At 45.6% G+C, this 16,512-nt stretch overlaps 2 protein-coding genes across 2 annotated transcripts; both read left to right on the top strand.

Moving 5' to 3' along the window:
• The first annotated feature begins 199 nt into the window (after nucleotides 1–199).
• DNAAF6 (dynein axonemal assembly factor 6) lies at nucleotides 200–7,780 on the top strand. The gene is made up of 6 exons (XM_033142461.1): nucleotides 200–322; nucleotides 1,894–1,948; nucleotides 3,612–3,720; nucleotides 5,392–5,488; nucleotides 6,271–6,356; nucleotides 7,332–7,780. The coding sequence occupies exons 1-6, from the start codon at nucleotides 215–217 to the stop codon at nucleotides 7,459–7,461; spliced, it is 585 nt and encodes a 194-aa protein (XP_032998352.1). The 5' UTR covers nucleotides 200–214; the 3' UTR covers nucleotides 7,462–7,780.
• A 6,158-nt stretch (nucleotides 7,781–13,938) lies between these two features.
• Nucleotides 13,939–16,001, top strand: LOC117042758 (gastrula zinc finger protein XlCGF17.1-like). The gene is given in 2 exon segments (XM_033142394.1): nucleotides 13,939–15,033; nucleotides 15,036–16,001. Coding segments are annotated over 2 exon segments (1,167 nt in total). The 5' UTR covers nucleotides 13,939–13,949; the 3' UTR covers nucleotides 15,119–16,001.
• Nucleotides 16,002–16,512: the final 511 nt, after the last annotated feature.

Raw genomic sequence — 16,512 nt, forward strand, 5'->3', positions numbered from 1 at the left:
GCGCCCGTCCCGCGCGGGAGGTTCCGGCGCCTACCGATGACGCCTTGGCGCGTCCGCGCTCCTCTACCAATGGGCGCGCCGCATCCTCCTTGTCGCGCGCAGGCGCCGTCGGGCCGTTGCCGTGGCGACGCGGGAGACGCTGGCTGCGGCAGGCCGGCAGGCAGCTCGCTTTCTGGGTGCTGCCGCGAGTTTCCTTGCAGGCGGCCTGGCGGTGATGGAGTCCCCGGAGCTGGATTTCTGCTCGGCCTCCTCCTTGCTGGCTCTCTCTCAGTTGCTCTCGCCGCCGGAGGAGGAGGACGAGGACGGAGGAAGGGCAATAGGGGTGAGAGGAAGGCCGGGGGTGGGGTGGGGTGGGGAGACCCCCCTCCTGGGGTTTATTTCTCTTTTTAAACATGACTTTTTAAATTAAATTTTCAAAATTGCCATTTCTTTTAGAATCCTAGAATCGTAGAGGTGGAAGGGACCCCTGAGGGTCATCTATTCCAACCCCCTGCAGTGCAGGGATCTTTAGTAAAAGGCGGAAGATTTCTACGATCTAAAGAGAAAGCAGTTGAAAACATTAGCAGGACTGTAATAACACTTGCTGTTGTCTTTGTCCATGGAGTTTTCTTGGCAGGGATACTGGAGCGGCTTGCCAGTTCCTTCTCCAGGTGGATCACGTTTGGTCCAAACTCTCCGCTATGACCTGTCCATCTTGACCTGTCCATAGCTTGCCTGAGTAATTCAAGCCCCTTCGCCACGACAAGGCAGTGATCCATGAAGGGGGGCAGTGATCCATGAAGGGGAACTCACTAACATGAGTTTGGCCAAACTGCGAGAGGCAGTGAAGGATAGGCGTGCCTGGCGTACTCTGGTCCATGGGGTCACGAAGAGTCGGACACGACTGAACGACTGAACAATAACACTTGCAATGTAATGCATAGCTGTCAACTTTCCCCTTTAAAAAAAAGGGAAATTCCCTTATTCCGAATAGGATTCCTCGCAAGGAAAGGGAAAAGTTGACAGCTATGATGTAACGAGAACTATGGACATAATGGAGTGGTGAAAAATTTGGATTATTGAAAAAAGATGCAGTAGAATAGGTCTAACAACAGAACCCATGGAGGGGAAGGTGGGAAGGTCCAGTGACTTGGAGGAATCTTTAAACTGTGGGTATGTTGTGGTGTGATTATAATTTTAAATATGTAAAACCAAATAATAATAATAATAATAATAAAGCAATGTAGGAATCTCAGCTAAAGCCTCCGTGACAGATGGCCATCCAACCTCTGCTTAAAAAGACTCCAAGGAAGGAGAGTCCGCAGCTTCCCAAGGGAGACTCTTCCACATTCAAACAGCTCTCACTCCCAGAATGTTCGTCCTGATGTAAACACCAGGAACCTCCTTTCTTGTAACTTGAAGCCATTGGTTCAAGTCCTACCCGCTCCCAGAGCAGGAGAAAACAACCTTGCTCCCTCTTCCATGTGACAGCTCTTGAGATACAGTATTGGGAAATGGCTCTTACATCTTTAGACAACATTCAGAACAAATCTTTCCTATCGATTGAACTCCCACCCACCCTTCCACGGTGTTCTTATCTAACCAAATAAAGCTGCTATATTATATTTTACCAATTATATACATTAATTCCAACTTGCTCAACTATCCGTTCTCATCTGTTGCTATAATTCAAATGCTGCCTATGATTTCACATAGCCATGCTATTAAAAAACAAATTCCACAAAATATTTCCATTCCTCAAGAATTTTTTCCCCTCATCTTTAATTCTAACAGTCAGTCTAGTCATCTCAGCATGTTCCATCATCTTCATAAGCCTCTACGCTTTCAATGTGCTTTAGACCTGCCTTCTTCAGGGCAGCTAATGGACAAGGGCTAAATGCAATCTTTTTGCAGGTGAGCAGTGCAGGCCCAGGGAACATTGGCCCCCCAAAGGCAGCAGCGCCCACAGGTGAGCCAGGCGTTATGATGATTTATTACATTTATGTACCACATTTATCATCCAAGGAGCTCAAGGTGGTGCTCATGGTTCACCTCCTCCCTATTTCATCCTCACAAGAACCCTATGAGGTAGTTACAGGTGGGTAGCCGTGTTGGTCTGCCATAGTCGAAGCAAAATAGGAAACAAAATAGGAAATTCTTTCCAGTAGCACCTTAGAGACCAACTGAGTTTGTTCTTGGTATGAGCTTTCGTGTGCATGCACACTTCTTCAGATACTTCACACTTCTTCAGATACTTCGTGTGCATGCACACGAAAGCTCATACCAAGAACAAACTCAGTTGGTCTCTAAGGTGCTACTGGAAAGAATTTCCTATTTTGTTTCCTATGAGGTAGGTTAGGCTAAGAGATGGTACTGGCTCTAGGACATCCAATGAGCTTTATGGCTGAGTGGGGTTTCAAACCCAGCTCTCCCATGTCCAACACTCTAATCATTATGCCACAAAGCAAGGTGTAGGGAGGATTTTTTTGGGGGGGGAGCAGGGTGCACAGGGACATCACTGATATGCCATCAAAAGGTTGCCTGCAGCATCCTGCCCATGCATCACTCAGGAAATCTGAAAATAGCAGGCACACCCTCAGGTTCCGTCGAAACAACAAACCCCAGCGATGCCTCTCACACATGGAAGGAATCAGTGAACTCAGTAACAAGGACAGAGCTGCAAGGCACTTCCATGCATCACACAGAACACACAACAGTGTTCCTGCTGTGTGAGCCCTGGCGGCATAGGCAGCCGCAGCCTTCAGATCTCATTATGCTCCCTCTAACCACTGTCACAGGGCAAGAAGACACAAAGAGGAGTGAGGAGAAGGCAGTAGCCAGCACTGATGTAGCTCCCTTAACAGGAGGCTTGCAAGGAGCACATACAGCCAGGTCGAGGGTTTTGTGGGCCTTTGGGCAACAGAATGGCCATGGATCCTCTTTGAGCTCCCTCTATTTAGTGAAAAGAAAAAATCAACACCGTGAAAGATCCCTGTGACGAAATGAGCATGTATATATATATATATATATATATATATATATATATATATAGTAATACTTAAATAACAAAGTAGAATTTTTTCTTTTCATTTGGATATTCCCGTGACTCTTTTTTTGCCCTCTATTTAGTGAGGCTGGCCTTATAATAATAAAACTTGGAATTGCAGCAATGCACAACACTCTAACTAATGTATGAATACTGGCACCCATTTTTTTTTTTACCAATAATGTTGTGAACCACCATGAGATCTACGAATATAGGGCAGTATACGAATTTAATTAACAACATGATCACCATCAACAAGAACAACAAAAAGCATTGGCATATAGATAAGCCCATCCTTTCTAACACCAGTGGCAATTTCCCCAATGGCATCCTAACAGGTACTAAATCATTATTTGTAGTGATGTACGAGCATCTCTGATTAATGGGATTTCAGCCAGTGATTAATGGGATTTACAACTTGAAAACCAAGGTGCTTGTTGATTCACAGACACTGTCTCTTAGATGCTCCCTCGTGCCATGATTGTGTTATGAGCCAGAAGTGGCCTGTTGCCCTGCAAAAGGCCAGGGAGCTGTGTGTGCTCTGCAAGGACAGGTAAACCAGGGGGTTCTGTCTTCCTGCTTGCAGCCGCCACTCAAGTGAAATATGGGAACAGCAAAGAGATCTGGAGCGCAGAGGATGTGCCAGAGGATTCCGAGTACAATGATGATGCCTTGGACTCCAGGGAACAGCCTGAGTAAGCCCATCTGAGCTCCAGTTGCCCTGCCAGGAGTGCTTGCCTCTCTCTTCCAAATCCATGCTCTGATTTGCCTTTGGATGAGGGAGTTCTCTTAAATAGTATTGTATGGGTTCGTTCAGTGTTTGAAATTAACCAGGCACCAGTCGCATTTCACCACAGGCGACGGGCCTTTTGCAAGTAAGTGGAAATGTCTGGTTGCAAGATTTATACAATCCAACAACAAACCTGGGTTACATACAGTACTGGCGTAAAACACAAACACACGTAACCCACTGAATATCTTGAAAACAGTCTCTTGTTTTATATCATACCGACAAACGGGTTCAAATTGCAAAGTAAAGTCAAAAGTCCATAAATCGATGTAAGCAGAACAAGGCTTTCTGGAATTAAGTCCACCTGTTTCGCCTTACGGCTTCTTCAGCAGCTATAAGTCTAAATAATATAAAATGATGCAGTTTAAAGTTCTATTCTTGAATGCATGATGAACTCAATTTAATTATACAAATAAATTATATTATACATACCAACAACTATATTCCAGTAGGGAATACTGCAAGTATTTCAAAGGTTCCAAACTCTCTCTACAATATAATGTGGAATATTCTCTCTCTTCTATCTCCTCCACATAATGGAACCCCAGTTTGTGGGTATGATATAAAACAAGAGACTGTTTTCAAGATATTGAGTGGGTTACGTCTGTTTGGTTGCAAGATTTGACAACTAACATCTGGCTGGCTGCTGCTGCCCTACCGTGCCAGTCAGGAAGTGGGGTTAGGAGTGCAGCTTTATAAATTGCATTGAAATTGCTGCAACACATGAGTAGCTATGGAGCAGCTGTCGGGCAGGGCAGGCACACCGTCCTGGCAAAGAGAAGGAGGCAATTAAATCTTCTGCTGTTTCAAACGGGTGTTGCTACCAAATCTATAGACAAAGTTATCTCAAATTTTTTTAAATGCATTTTACATATCTTAGAAGAAGAGTTTGGATTTGATATCCCGCTTTTCACTACCCGAAGCAGTCTCAAAGCGGCTCACATTCTCCTTTCCCTTCCTCCCCCACAACAAACACTCTGTGAGGTGAGTGGGGCTGAGAGACTTCCAAGAGCAGTGGACTCGTAATCTGGTGAACCGGGTTTGTGTCTCCGCTCCTCCACATGCAGCTGCTGGGTGACCTTGGGCTAGTCACTACTTCGGGTAGTGATAAAGCGGGATATCAAATCCAAACTCTTCTTCAGGAAGTGTGACTAGCCCAAGGTCACCCAGCAGCTGCATGTGGAGGAGCAGGGAATTGAACCCGGTTCACCAGATTACGAGTCCACTGCTCTTAACCACTACACCGCACTGGCTCTCTTAGTACATCAATTATACAGTTGTCGTCATTTATCTTACACTCTTTGGTTACCACACACACCCCTCTTATTTCGTCCTTGTTACGTCGCATCTCCTTAATTGGCAGCTGGCTCGTGAGGAGCTTTCCCTTCAGGAGGCCAATGCTTGTCCACCTCCCTCCAGTTGCTTTTTGGGGTTGCAGTGGCTGAGCAGGAACTGAAAGCAGCGGGCTCTGCCCCGTTGGGAGTGTAGGGGCTGCCAGGCAGCAGGCGATGAAAAGAGGTGCCCCTCCCCGACCCCAGTGGCTTTCAGCCTTGCTGGCGAACATTGTCTTTCACAGATATGAAATATTATTCAAGCAGCATGTGAGTGCTGAGGACATGTTCCTGGGAATGAGCAGGAAGGACGCGTCTACGGCTTGCTGTGAGGACATGCTGGTAAGAAGCAGCCTCTGCAGACTCTTCCTCGTATTTGGCCCATTGTTCGAACAGGGATGGGGTTTTAATGGGGACGTGGGTGGTGCTGTGGAGTAAACCGTGGAGCCTCTTGGGCTTGCTGATCGCAAGGTCGGCAGTTCAAATGTGCTTGACGGGGTGAGCTCCTATTGCTGTGTCCCAGCTCCTGCCAACCTAGCAGTTTGATAGCATGCCACCACGGGTAGATAAACAGGTACCGCTGCGGCGCCAAAGTAAACGGGCGTTTCCGTGAGCTAGAAGCAGTTTAGTCATGCCGGTCACACGACCCAGAAAAGCTGTCCGCCGACAAACGACAATCCCCTCGTCCGCACCCCATGAATTGAATTCGATTGGACAACTGTCCAGGGGTCCTTTAATTTGGCTGGGTGCCGTTTTGTTTGGGGGTGGGGTTGTTTAAAATTGTTTTTAAGTGTTATATATTCATTTGGATTTTGTTTTTGCGGGCTGGGCTATTGTTTTGGGGCTTTAGTTGCGGAGTGTATTTTTGAATAGTTTGTATACGTTAGTATTGCTAATTGTTTTAGTTATTTTTATTATGTATTTTGGGGTTTTAAATTTGTAACTTTTATGTTGTGAACTACACTGAGACCTACAGGTATAGGGTGGTATACAAATTATTATTCTTATTATTTACATTAATAATAAATAATAATATTAATAATACTTTCACCTAGAGTCCCTTGTGTCCCCAGCAAGGAGCTGTATCGGTGCTGCCTGGTAACCACCTCTGTTTTTCATTTCAGATTAAAATCAAACTTCCAGATACGAAGGCTTCAGACATTACTCTTGATATTCGGGAAAAGGTTCTTGATCTCCGGAGCCCAGAGAAGTAAGCTGGGAGGGTGTGTGTGGAAGTTCCCCTCAATTATTTTGGCCCAGTTTGGCAGACTTTGCACCAGCCTGTGACCTCCAGTGTGACACTTCAGGGTTGGTAACAGGGGCTGGCTGTTTTTGGTGTCTGGTAACACTCTCTATTGGTTGGACAGTGTTCTCGAAGCTACTAACATGAGTTTGGGCAAATTGCGAGAGGCAGTGAAGGATAGGCGTGCCTGGCGTGCTCTGGTCCATGGGTCACAAAGAGTTGGACACGACTGAACAACAACAACAACACTCTCTATTCTCTGCCTTCTTCTTAGTACACCCTTGAGTTTTGGCTAGTGCTTTCAGAAAGATGCACAGAAGCTTTGCGTGCAGGAAAAAGCTTTGAAAGTGGGAATCAGTGGCTGCCAAAGATCTGGAAGGAAGGAAATTATTGTTTTTGGTGGGGAGAGTTTCTGAACTCTTTGTGTGCTCCCAACAAGAACAACAACAACAATTTTATTCAAAAAAAAAAAAAAATTCCTTCCAGTAGCACCTTAGAGACCAACTAAGTTTGTCCTTGGTATGTGAAGTGTGCATGCACACGAAAGCTCATACCAAGAACAAACTTAGTTGGTCTCTAAGGTGCTACTGGAAGGAATTTTTTTATTTTATTTTGTTTTGACTATGGCAGACCAACACGGCTACCTACCTGTAACTGGAACAATTTTATTATTCATATGGGTTGCCCCAGCCATTCTGAGCAGCTTCGGACAAAATATTAAAAACACAAAAAACCTCAAACTTCCCTTTCGATGTCTTCTAAAAGTCAAATAGATGTTTATTTCCTTGGCATATGATGGGAAGTTTTTAATGTTTGAGGCAGAGGCCCTCGTCAGCCTTGGCCACAACGATTCCCCTCTTTCTTTCTTTCTTTCTTTCTTTCTTTCTTTCTGCTCCTCATATGGCAGCTTCGGGTGACAGCTTCTACTTTTCCGTTTTCCAGGAAGCTTCTCTTGCACCTGCCTCACCCTGTGGATACCAAGAGTGGAAAGGCCTCTTTCCTCTCCGAAAAGGGCACTCTGGAAGTCACCTTGAGGATGAAACGAGAGCTTGATTTCATCAATTTTGCCTGAAGAGGAAAGGAAGCAGCTCCATAGAAATGGTCGTTGAGTGAGCAACCACAAAAGCTGGACTGAGCAGGAAGGGTGGGATCTTTCCTGCTGCAGCTCCCATTCCCTTAGAGCTCTCACCAGAACTCTGAGATGGAAATCTAGCTGGGGAGGTGTCCCAGCAGGAGATGAGGCTTGTGTTTTTAGACAGAGTGGTGACTGAGTTACATTATAGTGCAGCCTTTGAACTTTCAGATTCGCAACCGGGACCATTGTTTGCTCTTATTTCTGACAATTGCACACCTGTTTTGTGGATAATTAAACTATCTTTTCCATTCCTTAATGCATGTGTACATCAACATTATTTTGAGAAGATCTGCACATATAAGCAGAAAAAGAGGTTTCCTTGCATTTGATAAAGGTTTGTTTTCAAGGCTGCCTTCCAGACCGTGTTTCCCAGAGATCAGGTTATCCCAAATGATAGCTTCTCTCTGGCTAGGTGGACCAGTTTAAGGGATCTCCCTGCTGTGAGCAGAGATGCTGCTGAGGCGCAAATGAGGGTTCAGATGAACGGGGGGGGGGGGGTGTGTGTCTGCGCTGGAGAAGAATGGCAGGAAGAGGCACGGTTTGGGGCCAAGCCTGATCCTGGGAGCCAAAAAGTGGAATAGCCTTCGCACAGAGGACTCAGTCACACCTGACAGGGGTCAAGAATCTTAACCCTGCCACTTAACCCTGGCACCCCATGAAGGGAAACATGCTCCCCGAGGGACAAAAGAGGGAGACTGGAACCAAGCAGTGGGGATTTGGAAAGGTGGAAGCAGGGCCAAGACATTTCAATGTTACTGGAGAGGGATGTGTGGGTGGCATCCCATCGTTCTTCCAAAGATCATTTCCCGGAGAGGAAAAGGGGGTTAGGGTTGTTGAAGCAGTTTGGGCCTGTGCCACCAACTTCCAGGGTGATCTCAGCAGGGAGTACTAGCTACTTCAGCTGCCAAATTGCCAGCGGGGCAAAGAAGCGGGATTGTGTCTTTCAAAGGATCTAGGAATCTTGGTAGACCATAAACTTGACATGAGTCAACAGTGTGATGCAGCAGCTAAAAAAGCCAATGCAATTCTGGGCTGCATCAATAGGAGTATAGTATCCAGATCGAGGGAAGTAATAGTACCACTGTATTCCGCTCTGGTCAGACCTCACCTGGAGTACTGTATCCAGTTCTGGGCACCACAGTTCAAGAAGGATACTGACAAGCTGGAACGTGTCCAGAGGAGGGCAACCAAAATGGTCAAAGGCCTGGAAACGATGCCTTATGAGGAACGGCTTAGGGAGCTGGGTATGTTTAGCCTGGAGTAAGAGCTGTTCGACAGTGGAGTTTGCTGCCAAGGAGTGTGGTGGAGTCTCCTTCTTTGGAGGTCTTTAAGCAGAGGCTTGACAGCCATCTGTCAGGAATGCTTTGATGGTGTTTCCTGCTTGGCAGGGGGTTGGACTGGATGGCCCTTGTGGTCTCTTCCAACTCTATGATTCTATGATGCTGGATCCCACAGGGCAAGGCAGGCCAGGAGTTTCAGGACCAGGGAAAGCTCCCCGTGAGCCACTCAAGTCTAAAGAAGGGGGGGGGGGCGGAAGAGGCAGAGCCATCTTCAACCTCTGCTCTCTCCCAGGCTCTGCCTCCTCCTTGCAGATAACTTGGAACCTTAAAGGGCTAGTCCTCTAGCCTGAAGAAGGACATGCCTTCTCCTGCCTGGACTGGTAGTTCCTCAGGCTCAGGGGAAGCTACTTGCTAGGGTCCTGCCACTGGCCTTACAGGACCAGGTGATACAGGAGCTTTTTCTCAGGGCTCCAAACCTGGTCTGGATCCTTAGCTGCAGCCTCTGCAGCCTCTGAGTTCTGATTGCCGCTGGGCTTTCAGGTCAGGACAGCGCAGGTGACAAAAATAGGAGTGCTGTATCTTGGCAAAAATGGTAGGAGGTGGATGGAAATTGAGGGTTGTGGCAAATAATAACCCCCAAAAGCCCTGAGGTATTTCCTTTAGGGGTAACAGGGTCCCCAAAAATTATTAACTTACTCATGTATGCAACAACAGCAGCTAGAATTTTGTATGCTTAGAACTGGAAAGAAAAGAAGAAGAAGAAGAGTTTGGATTTGATATCCTGCTTTTCACTACCCGAAGGAGCCTCAAAGCGGCTAACATTCTCCTTTCCCTTCGTCCCCCACAACAAACACTCTGTGAGGTGAGTGGGGCTGAGAGACTTCAAAGAAGTGTGACTAGCCCAAGGTCACCCAGCAGCTGCATGTGGAGGAGCGGAGACACAAACCCGGTTCCCCAGATTACGAGTCTTCCGCTCTTAACCACTATACCACACTGGTAAAAAAACGCAGATGAAAGAAGAATGGATTTTAAAGCTAATGGACTATGCAGAACTAGCGATACCTAACCGCAAAAAAATAAGAAACCAACATGGTGGACTATTCGTGGAAGAATGGAAGCTCTTTCTGGAATACGTGAAATAATATCGTAACCAGTTGAAATTGCGAGCACGACTTGAAATGATTATATACGAAATAGAAGAATATGTCTTAGCTGAAACGTTTATTAGACTGCAGTAGGTAAACGAGATCAGATTAAGAGCAGCAGAGAGGGAAAGGTGGGAAGTCAAAAGTTTAAAGACAACTTGTATAACAAATTTGAAAGCTGGAATTTATATGCAAAGAAAATAAGAAATGGAGGTTGGTGGTTGGGGCCCATCGAGCCCAGCATCCTGTTGTCACTGCGGCCAATTAAGTGCCTGTGAGAAACCAGGGCTAGGGTTAGAACCGGGTTTGGGAGGAGGTTTAGAGGTGCCCAGTTGAGACTCAAATGGGGTCAGCCTGGAAAGCTTCCAGCTGGAGTCCTGTTTTGGGGCAGGTGGTGGATGGCCACAGAAGGAAACCTTGGTATCCAGCAAGACAAGGAAAGGGTTGCAGGAGACAGAGGCAGCAACTTCCTGCTGTGGCAGGGCAGCTCCTATGCATCAGAACATAGGAAGAGCCTTTAAGGAAGACTGGGAAATGTTTGCAGAATTATTTGAAGAATCACTGGAAACTGATGAAAACATTAGCAGGTTAGAATAAATTCAGCAGTTTAAATTAAGTGAAGATATAATGGGGAGGGGGAATTAAATGTATAATTAGGAAATGCAATAGTAATGCAAAACTAAAACGAACCATGGAAGTGGGGGAAGGGAAGCTGATGACTACTGTATGGTAATATTGATTTGAATGTGAACCTATGTAATGGAAAATTACAAATAACAAATAACAAAAACAAAGGAAGGAAGAACCATGCAGGTGGGTCAGGCCAATGGCCCATGTAGTTCAGCCTCTTGTCCTCTCAGTGGCTGACCAGGCACCCAGAGGGAGGAAGCTCCCAGGCGGGCTTCAGGCACAGGAGCCCCCTCCTCCCCTGAATACCAGTGGTTTCCAGCTACTGGTATTCAGAAGACCTCCAACTGGGGAGGCAGATCATAGCCATTGTGGCCAGGCAGGAGCCATTGAGAGCCCTCTCCATGAATTTACCTAATCCTCTTTTTTATAGCCATCCAAGTTGGTGGCCATCCCTGTCTCCTGGGGGAGGGAGTCCCAGGGTTCGACCCTGTGCTGTGAAGAAGGGCTGGATCTCCCCACACCCAGCTTCCCAGTTCTAGTGTTAGGAGAGTGGGACCAAAACTTCCCTCCGCCCACTTTCTCTACGCTGTGAATAATTGTACAAATTCCTATTGCGTTGCCTCTTAATTGCCTTCCTCCCCCCCCCTAAACTTAAAAACCCCCCAAACGTTTTCTAAACTCCCTGGGAGGTAGGACTCGAACCCATGGCTTCAAGTGACAAGAAAGGAGATTCCATTCTGACAGTAAGAGCTGCAGGACTGTGGCGTGGAAGGGGGCAGACTCTCCCCTGGGGGGTTTTTAAGCAGAGGTGCGATGCCCATCTGTCCTGGATGCTTGAGTTCTGATTCCCGCTTGTGCTGCTAGCTATCAATCCACCATCTATCTGGGGAGGTGTCCTACAACTGCGCCTGCGCACTGGGAGAGGAGCGCTGCCGGCGGGCCAGCCCCGGACGGGCTTGCTCGGTGTTCTCCTGCCGGCAGCGCGCCTCCGACGCATGCGTCTTAGGCAAGCTGCGCATGCGTGCTGGGAGCGAAACCACGCCTCCCGGGTGCTTCCGGGTTTGCCGCCCCCGGTGGCCGGGCGGCTTCCTCCGCCCCTGCGTCTGGCATTCTTTGAGTTTAGGAAACGTTTTGGGGCGCCCGTGCAGCTGATCCAGCGGGGCTTTCCGGAGGTGAGGCGAGCGCCTCTCCTCGCTCTCAGCCTGGAGCAGCCCAGGGGCTCCTGCCGCTCGGCACCGAAACGGTTAAGAGCAGCAGCGACAGAGCTGAGATTCCTAGAGCGGAAGGGAAAGGCTGTTGGGAAAATAGGAGCTTCCGCTTCCTGTCCCGCTTCCTCGGGGAAGATGCTGGCAATGGCGTCGGCTGCCCTTCCTCGCGGAGGCACTGTAGGTGGGTAATATTATTTTATATTATGTTTTTTTAATAACAAAAAACTTTATTAATAAACATAATAATATATTTGTTGTTGTTCAGTCGTTCAGTCGTGTCCGACTCTTCGTGACCCCATGGACCAGAGCACGCCAGGCACGCCTATCCTTCACTGCCTCCCGCAGTTCGGTCAAACTCATGTTGGTAGCTTCAAGAACACTGTCCAACCATCTCATCCTCTGTCGTCCCCTTCTCCTTGTGCCCTCCATCTTTCCCAACATCAGGGTCTTTTCTAGGGAGTCTTCTCTTCTCAATAATAATATATACAAACAACAATAAAGAGAAACATACATTTGTGCCAACGTACCTGTACAAAATCCTATACTATTTTAATTTTTAACATTTCTTCCCCCCTCCCCCTCCCCTCCTCCCTGCTTCCTCCCTCACCTGTGTGCGAACTTATTGTTCTTATATTACTTAATTCTTCTGTGTTGTTTGAACATCTTGTTATTCATTCACCTTGGGATATACTGCTAATATTAATTGGTAATAATTAATTTACCTTGCTAAACTTTTCCATATATATTTCAACGCATTCCCAGTCTTTATTGACCTTCTGGGTGGAACCTCCTCTCACCGACACTGTTAATTTTGCCATGCTCATGAATCCACAAATTTTTGATCTCCAGTCCGATAACTTCGGTACTATTGTTGTTTTCCAATTTTTTGCAATTAGTAATCTTGCTGCTGCTGTTTTATATTACTATATACCCGCTGGAGGTGGGTCATATTATTATATTTTATTATATACCCACTGAAGGAGGGCAATATTATAAACGGGGGGAGGCGGAGTATCATAGAATCCTAGAGTTGGAAGAGACCACAAGGGCCATCCAGTCCAACCCCCTGCCAAGCAGGAAACACCATCAAAGCATTCCTGACAGATGGCTGTCAAGCCTCCGCTTAAAGACCTCCAAAGAAGGAGACCACCACACTCCTTGGCAGCAAATTCCACTGTGAAACATCTCTGGGGAGTATGGGGAGGGATATTATAGTATGGGGAGGGATATTAGGCAAACTGTTTCAATTAAAGTTTTTTAAAATGTATCTCCTTTTTCTAGTCATCAATTTGTCCAGATTTTCACATCATCTTATTATTTTTAAAGACTTCTTGAAAATTTGTAAGGATCTTGGTGCAGATTTCTCCTAATGCACAAACTTTGGCAAAGGGTATTTCCCCTAATATTTACATTTCCCATAATTATTGCATTTCTGTATATTATTCTGCTAAAATAATGCAAGTGCTCCCCTGGGATTTTAATAATTCTTATGTGGCCTGATTTTATTATAATTTATTAAATTTAAATACCTCCCTATATCCACAGGTCTCAGGGCTGTTTACAGGATGAAATCGCAATATAAAAATGCTAAGTACATAATCAAAACAAAAACAACCCAATAACACCCCCCATTTAAAAACATTTGTGTTTCAATTAAGTACAGCAGTTTCTGCAAGAGCAGTTCTGAGCAAAAGAGGTAAAAAACCCCAAGTAACTTCAAGTCCACATTAAAAGTCCAAGTGTGGCTGAGGCCTTATACAGACAGGCTACTACTACTATAACTACTACTGTACTTTTATTATTTGTACCCCACAGATCTGACTGGGTTGCCCCAGCCACTCTAGGTGGCTTCCAACAAATATAAAAGCATAATAAAACATCCAACATTAAAAACTTCCCTATACAGGGCTGCCTTCAGATGTGGTCTAAAAGTTTTATAGTTATTTATTTGACATCTCACAGGAGGGCGTTCCACAGAATTGGCACCACCACCAATAAGGCCCTCTGCCTCGTTCCCTGTAACTTCCCTTCTCACAGTGAGGGAACTTCCACAAGGCCCTGGGACCTGGATCTCTGTGTCCTGACTGAATTATTTGGGTGACGATGCTCCTTTAGCATTTCATTAATTTGCCTTTTTATTTGCATCAGCAGATGTTGAAGGGATGCTGGCAGAAGGGGAAGGATCCAAAGAGGAGGAGGAGCAAAAGAAGCTGAGAGGTCAAGATGGAGGTAGCAAGCAAGAGAGGAGACAAAAGCAGAAGCCGGAGGGTGACTCTGGTACGTCTCAGGGTGGTGAAAATCAAATTCACAGAGTGGAGAAAAAGCATGAATGTACAGTGTGTGGAAAGAGATTTGGTAAACGCTCAATTCTTACTTTACATCAAAAAGCGCACACAGGGGAGAAATCGTATACATGTACAGTGTGTGGAAAGAGCTTCAGTGCCAGTCGTGCCCATACTAGACACCAAAGAACTCATACAGGGGAGAAACCTTATACATGTTCCGAGTGTGGAAAGAGCTTCAGTAATAGTCGCAGCCTTACGTTGCATCAACGAACTCATACAGGGGAGAAACCGTATACATGTTCCGAGTGCGGAAAGAGCTTCAGTCATAGTCACATCCTTACGTCGCATCAACGAACTCATACAGGGGAGAAACCCTATACATGTTCAGAGTGTGGAAAGAGCTTCATTCAGAGTGGCCAACTTACCTCGCATCAAAGAACTCATACGGGGGAGAAACCTTATGAATGTTTTGAATGTGGCAAGAGCTTCACTCGAAGTAGTGGCCTTACCTTGCACCAAAGAACTCATACAGGGGAGAAACCGTATACATGTTCGGAGTGTGGAAAGAGCTTCTGTCAGAGTGGCAAACTTACCTTGCACCAAAGAACTCATACAGGGGAGAAACCGTATACATGTTCAGAGTGTGGAAAGAGCTTCAGTCAGAGTGGCCAACTTACCTCGCATCAAAGAACTCATACAGGAGAGAAACCTTATAAATGTTATGAATGTCAAGAGAGCTTCACGCACAGTAGTACCCTTGCCTTGCACCAACGAACTCATACAGGGGAGAAGTATATATGTTCAGAGTGTGGAAAGAGCTTCAGTCAGTTTGGCAACCTTAAGTCGCATCAACGAATTCATACAGGGGAGAAACCGTATACATGTTTGGAGTGTGGAAAGAGCTTCAGTCGGAGTACTACCCTTACCGCACATCAAAGAATTCATACAGGAGACAAGCCTTATAATGTTTGCAGTGTGGGAAGAGCTTCAGCTCCAGTAGCCATCTTACTAGACTTCAAATAACTCACACAGGGAGTAAATCTTAGAAATGTTTGGCATATGGAAAGCACTTCAGTGACAGGGGCTCCCTTACTAAACTGTAAAGAACTCGTACAAGGGAAACGTCTTAGAAAGGGTTGGGGTGTGGGACGATCTTTAATCATATCAAATAGCTCCTATAGAGAACAAACTAATGATTGTGCTCAGTGTTATAATTTGCTTCTTTGTTTCATTGTATTTTTGCTGAACTCCAGGTGTTTGTAATATTTTCCTTGCTTTGAGCCCATTTTCAGCCTAGTTTACCTTCTCTTTTAGAGGAAAATGGATTTTTTCCCTTTCAAAACCTGCCTCTTATTCGTTACAGATGCCTTGTGCTGCCATTCTTCTTTGTGCCTGGGACTTTGCACAAATACTTCAAACAGTTGTTGCTTTTTTAGTTTTTGGGTGTGTGGATAGATGAGAGAGAGATGTTTATTTTTTATGATTATTTTTTCTTATTTCCAAGTGATTCATATTTTAGCATTTTATTTTTCCTGTCTTCTCCTTTATGTCTGTTCTACATTCTACCCATGGGATCTTAGTTATCTGTCAGCTGTTCCCTGAAGGTACAAAAACAAAATTTTTATTTCTTTTAGTGGCTGTGTTGCAGATTGTTCTGATCTGAGTTAGATTTACATAGCCATATTCTGTTTTCTTCCCCATGCATTATTTCCCATGTATTCATCACTTGCAGATACCGGTATTTGCTTGAATATTTCTTCCTTCCCCAATATTTGTTAATATGGTGTGAATTTCTCTTTGATATTACCAGGCTGATATTTTTCATAGAGACAGATGCATTCGCTGGTATTCTGTTGACATATGTAAAGTAGATCTTTCCAATGAGAGCATATCCTCACAGATCACGCCTGTTATGAATAAATGCTGTTGAAAAACATGCATTATGATCTTCAATACGCAGTCAAGAGAGAAATTAGAACTGTATAGAACATGCATTGATTTTCCAGCCTGTGTCTAGTGTGTTAATAGGTCACTGTTAAGAATGTGTGTTTCTTCACCTTCACCTGCATATGAGGGCTTTCAGTTTTATGTCTCCGAAATATCCAGGCAATGGCCGGTGCCTAAAAGTTCATGTGTGTTAGCGAGAAAGTTTCCCTGTTGCATACACTAGTGGATAGGTGGTATTGCAGGCAATAGTCCAGCAAATGTAATCCATTTACTCCAATGGATGCCTGTTGCTCATGCCCCTTTCATTGCTGCCTTGTTAGAAACTGTCCTCTGGTTCCCCCCCCCCCATATGTCTGTCGTTCACTATATGCTTGCACGTCCCATGACAAGGCACAAGCCCATCCTGGGTATTCAATGGCAGAGAGCTGCTGAACCCCAGACCCCAAAAGGAAATCCGACCTCATCCAGCAGGCAGTGCTAAAGATTTGAATTC

Source organism: Lacerta agilis, chromosome 2, assembly GCF_009819535.1.
Source record: "Lacerta agilis isolate rLacAgi1 chromosome 2, rLacAgi1.pri, whole genome shotgun sequence".
Classification (NCBI taxonomy): domain Eukaryota; kingdom Metazoa; phylum Chordata; class Lepidosauria; order Squamata; family Lacertidae; genus Lacerta; species Lacerta agilis.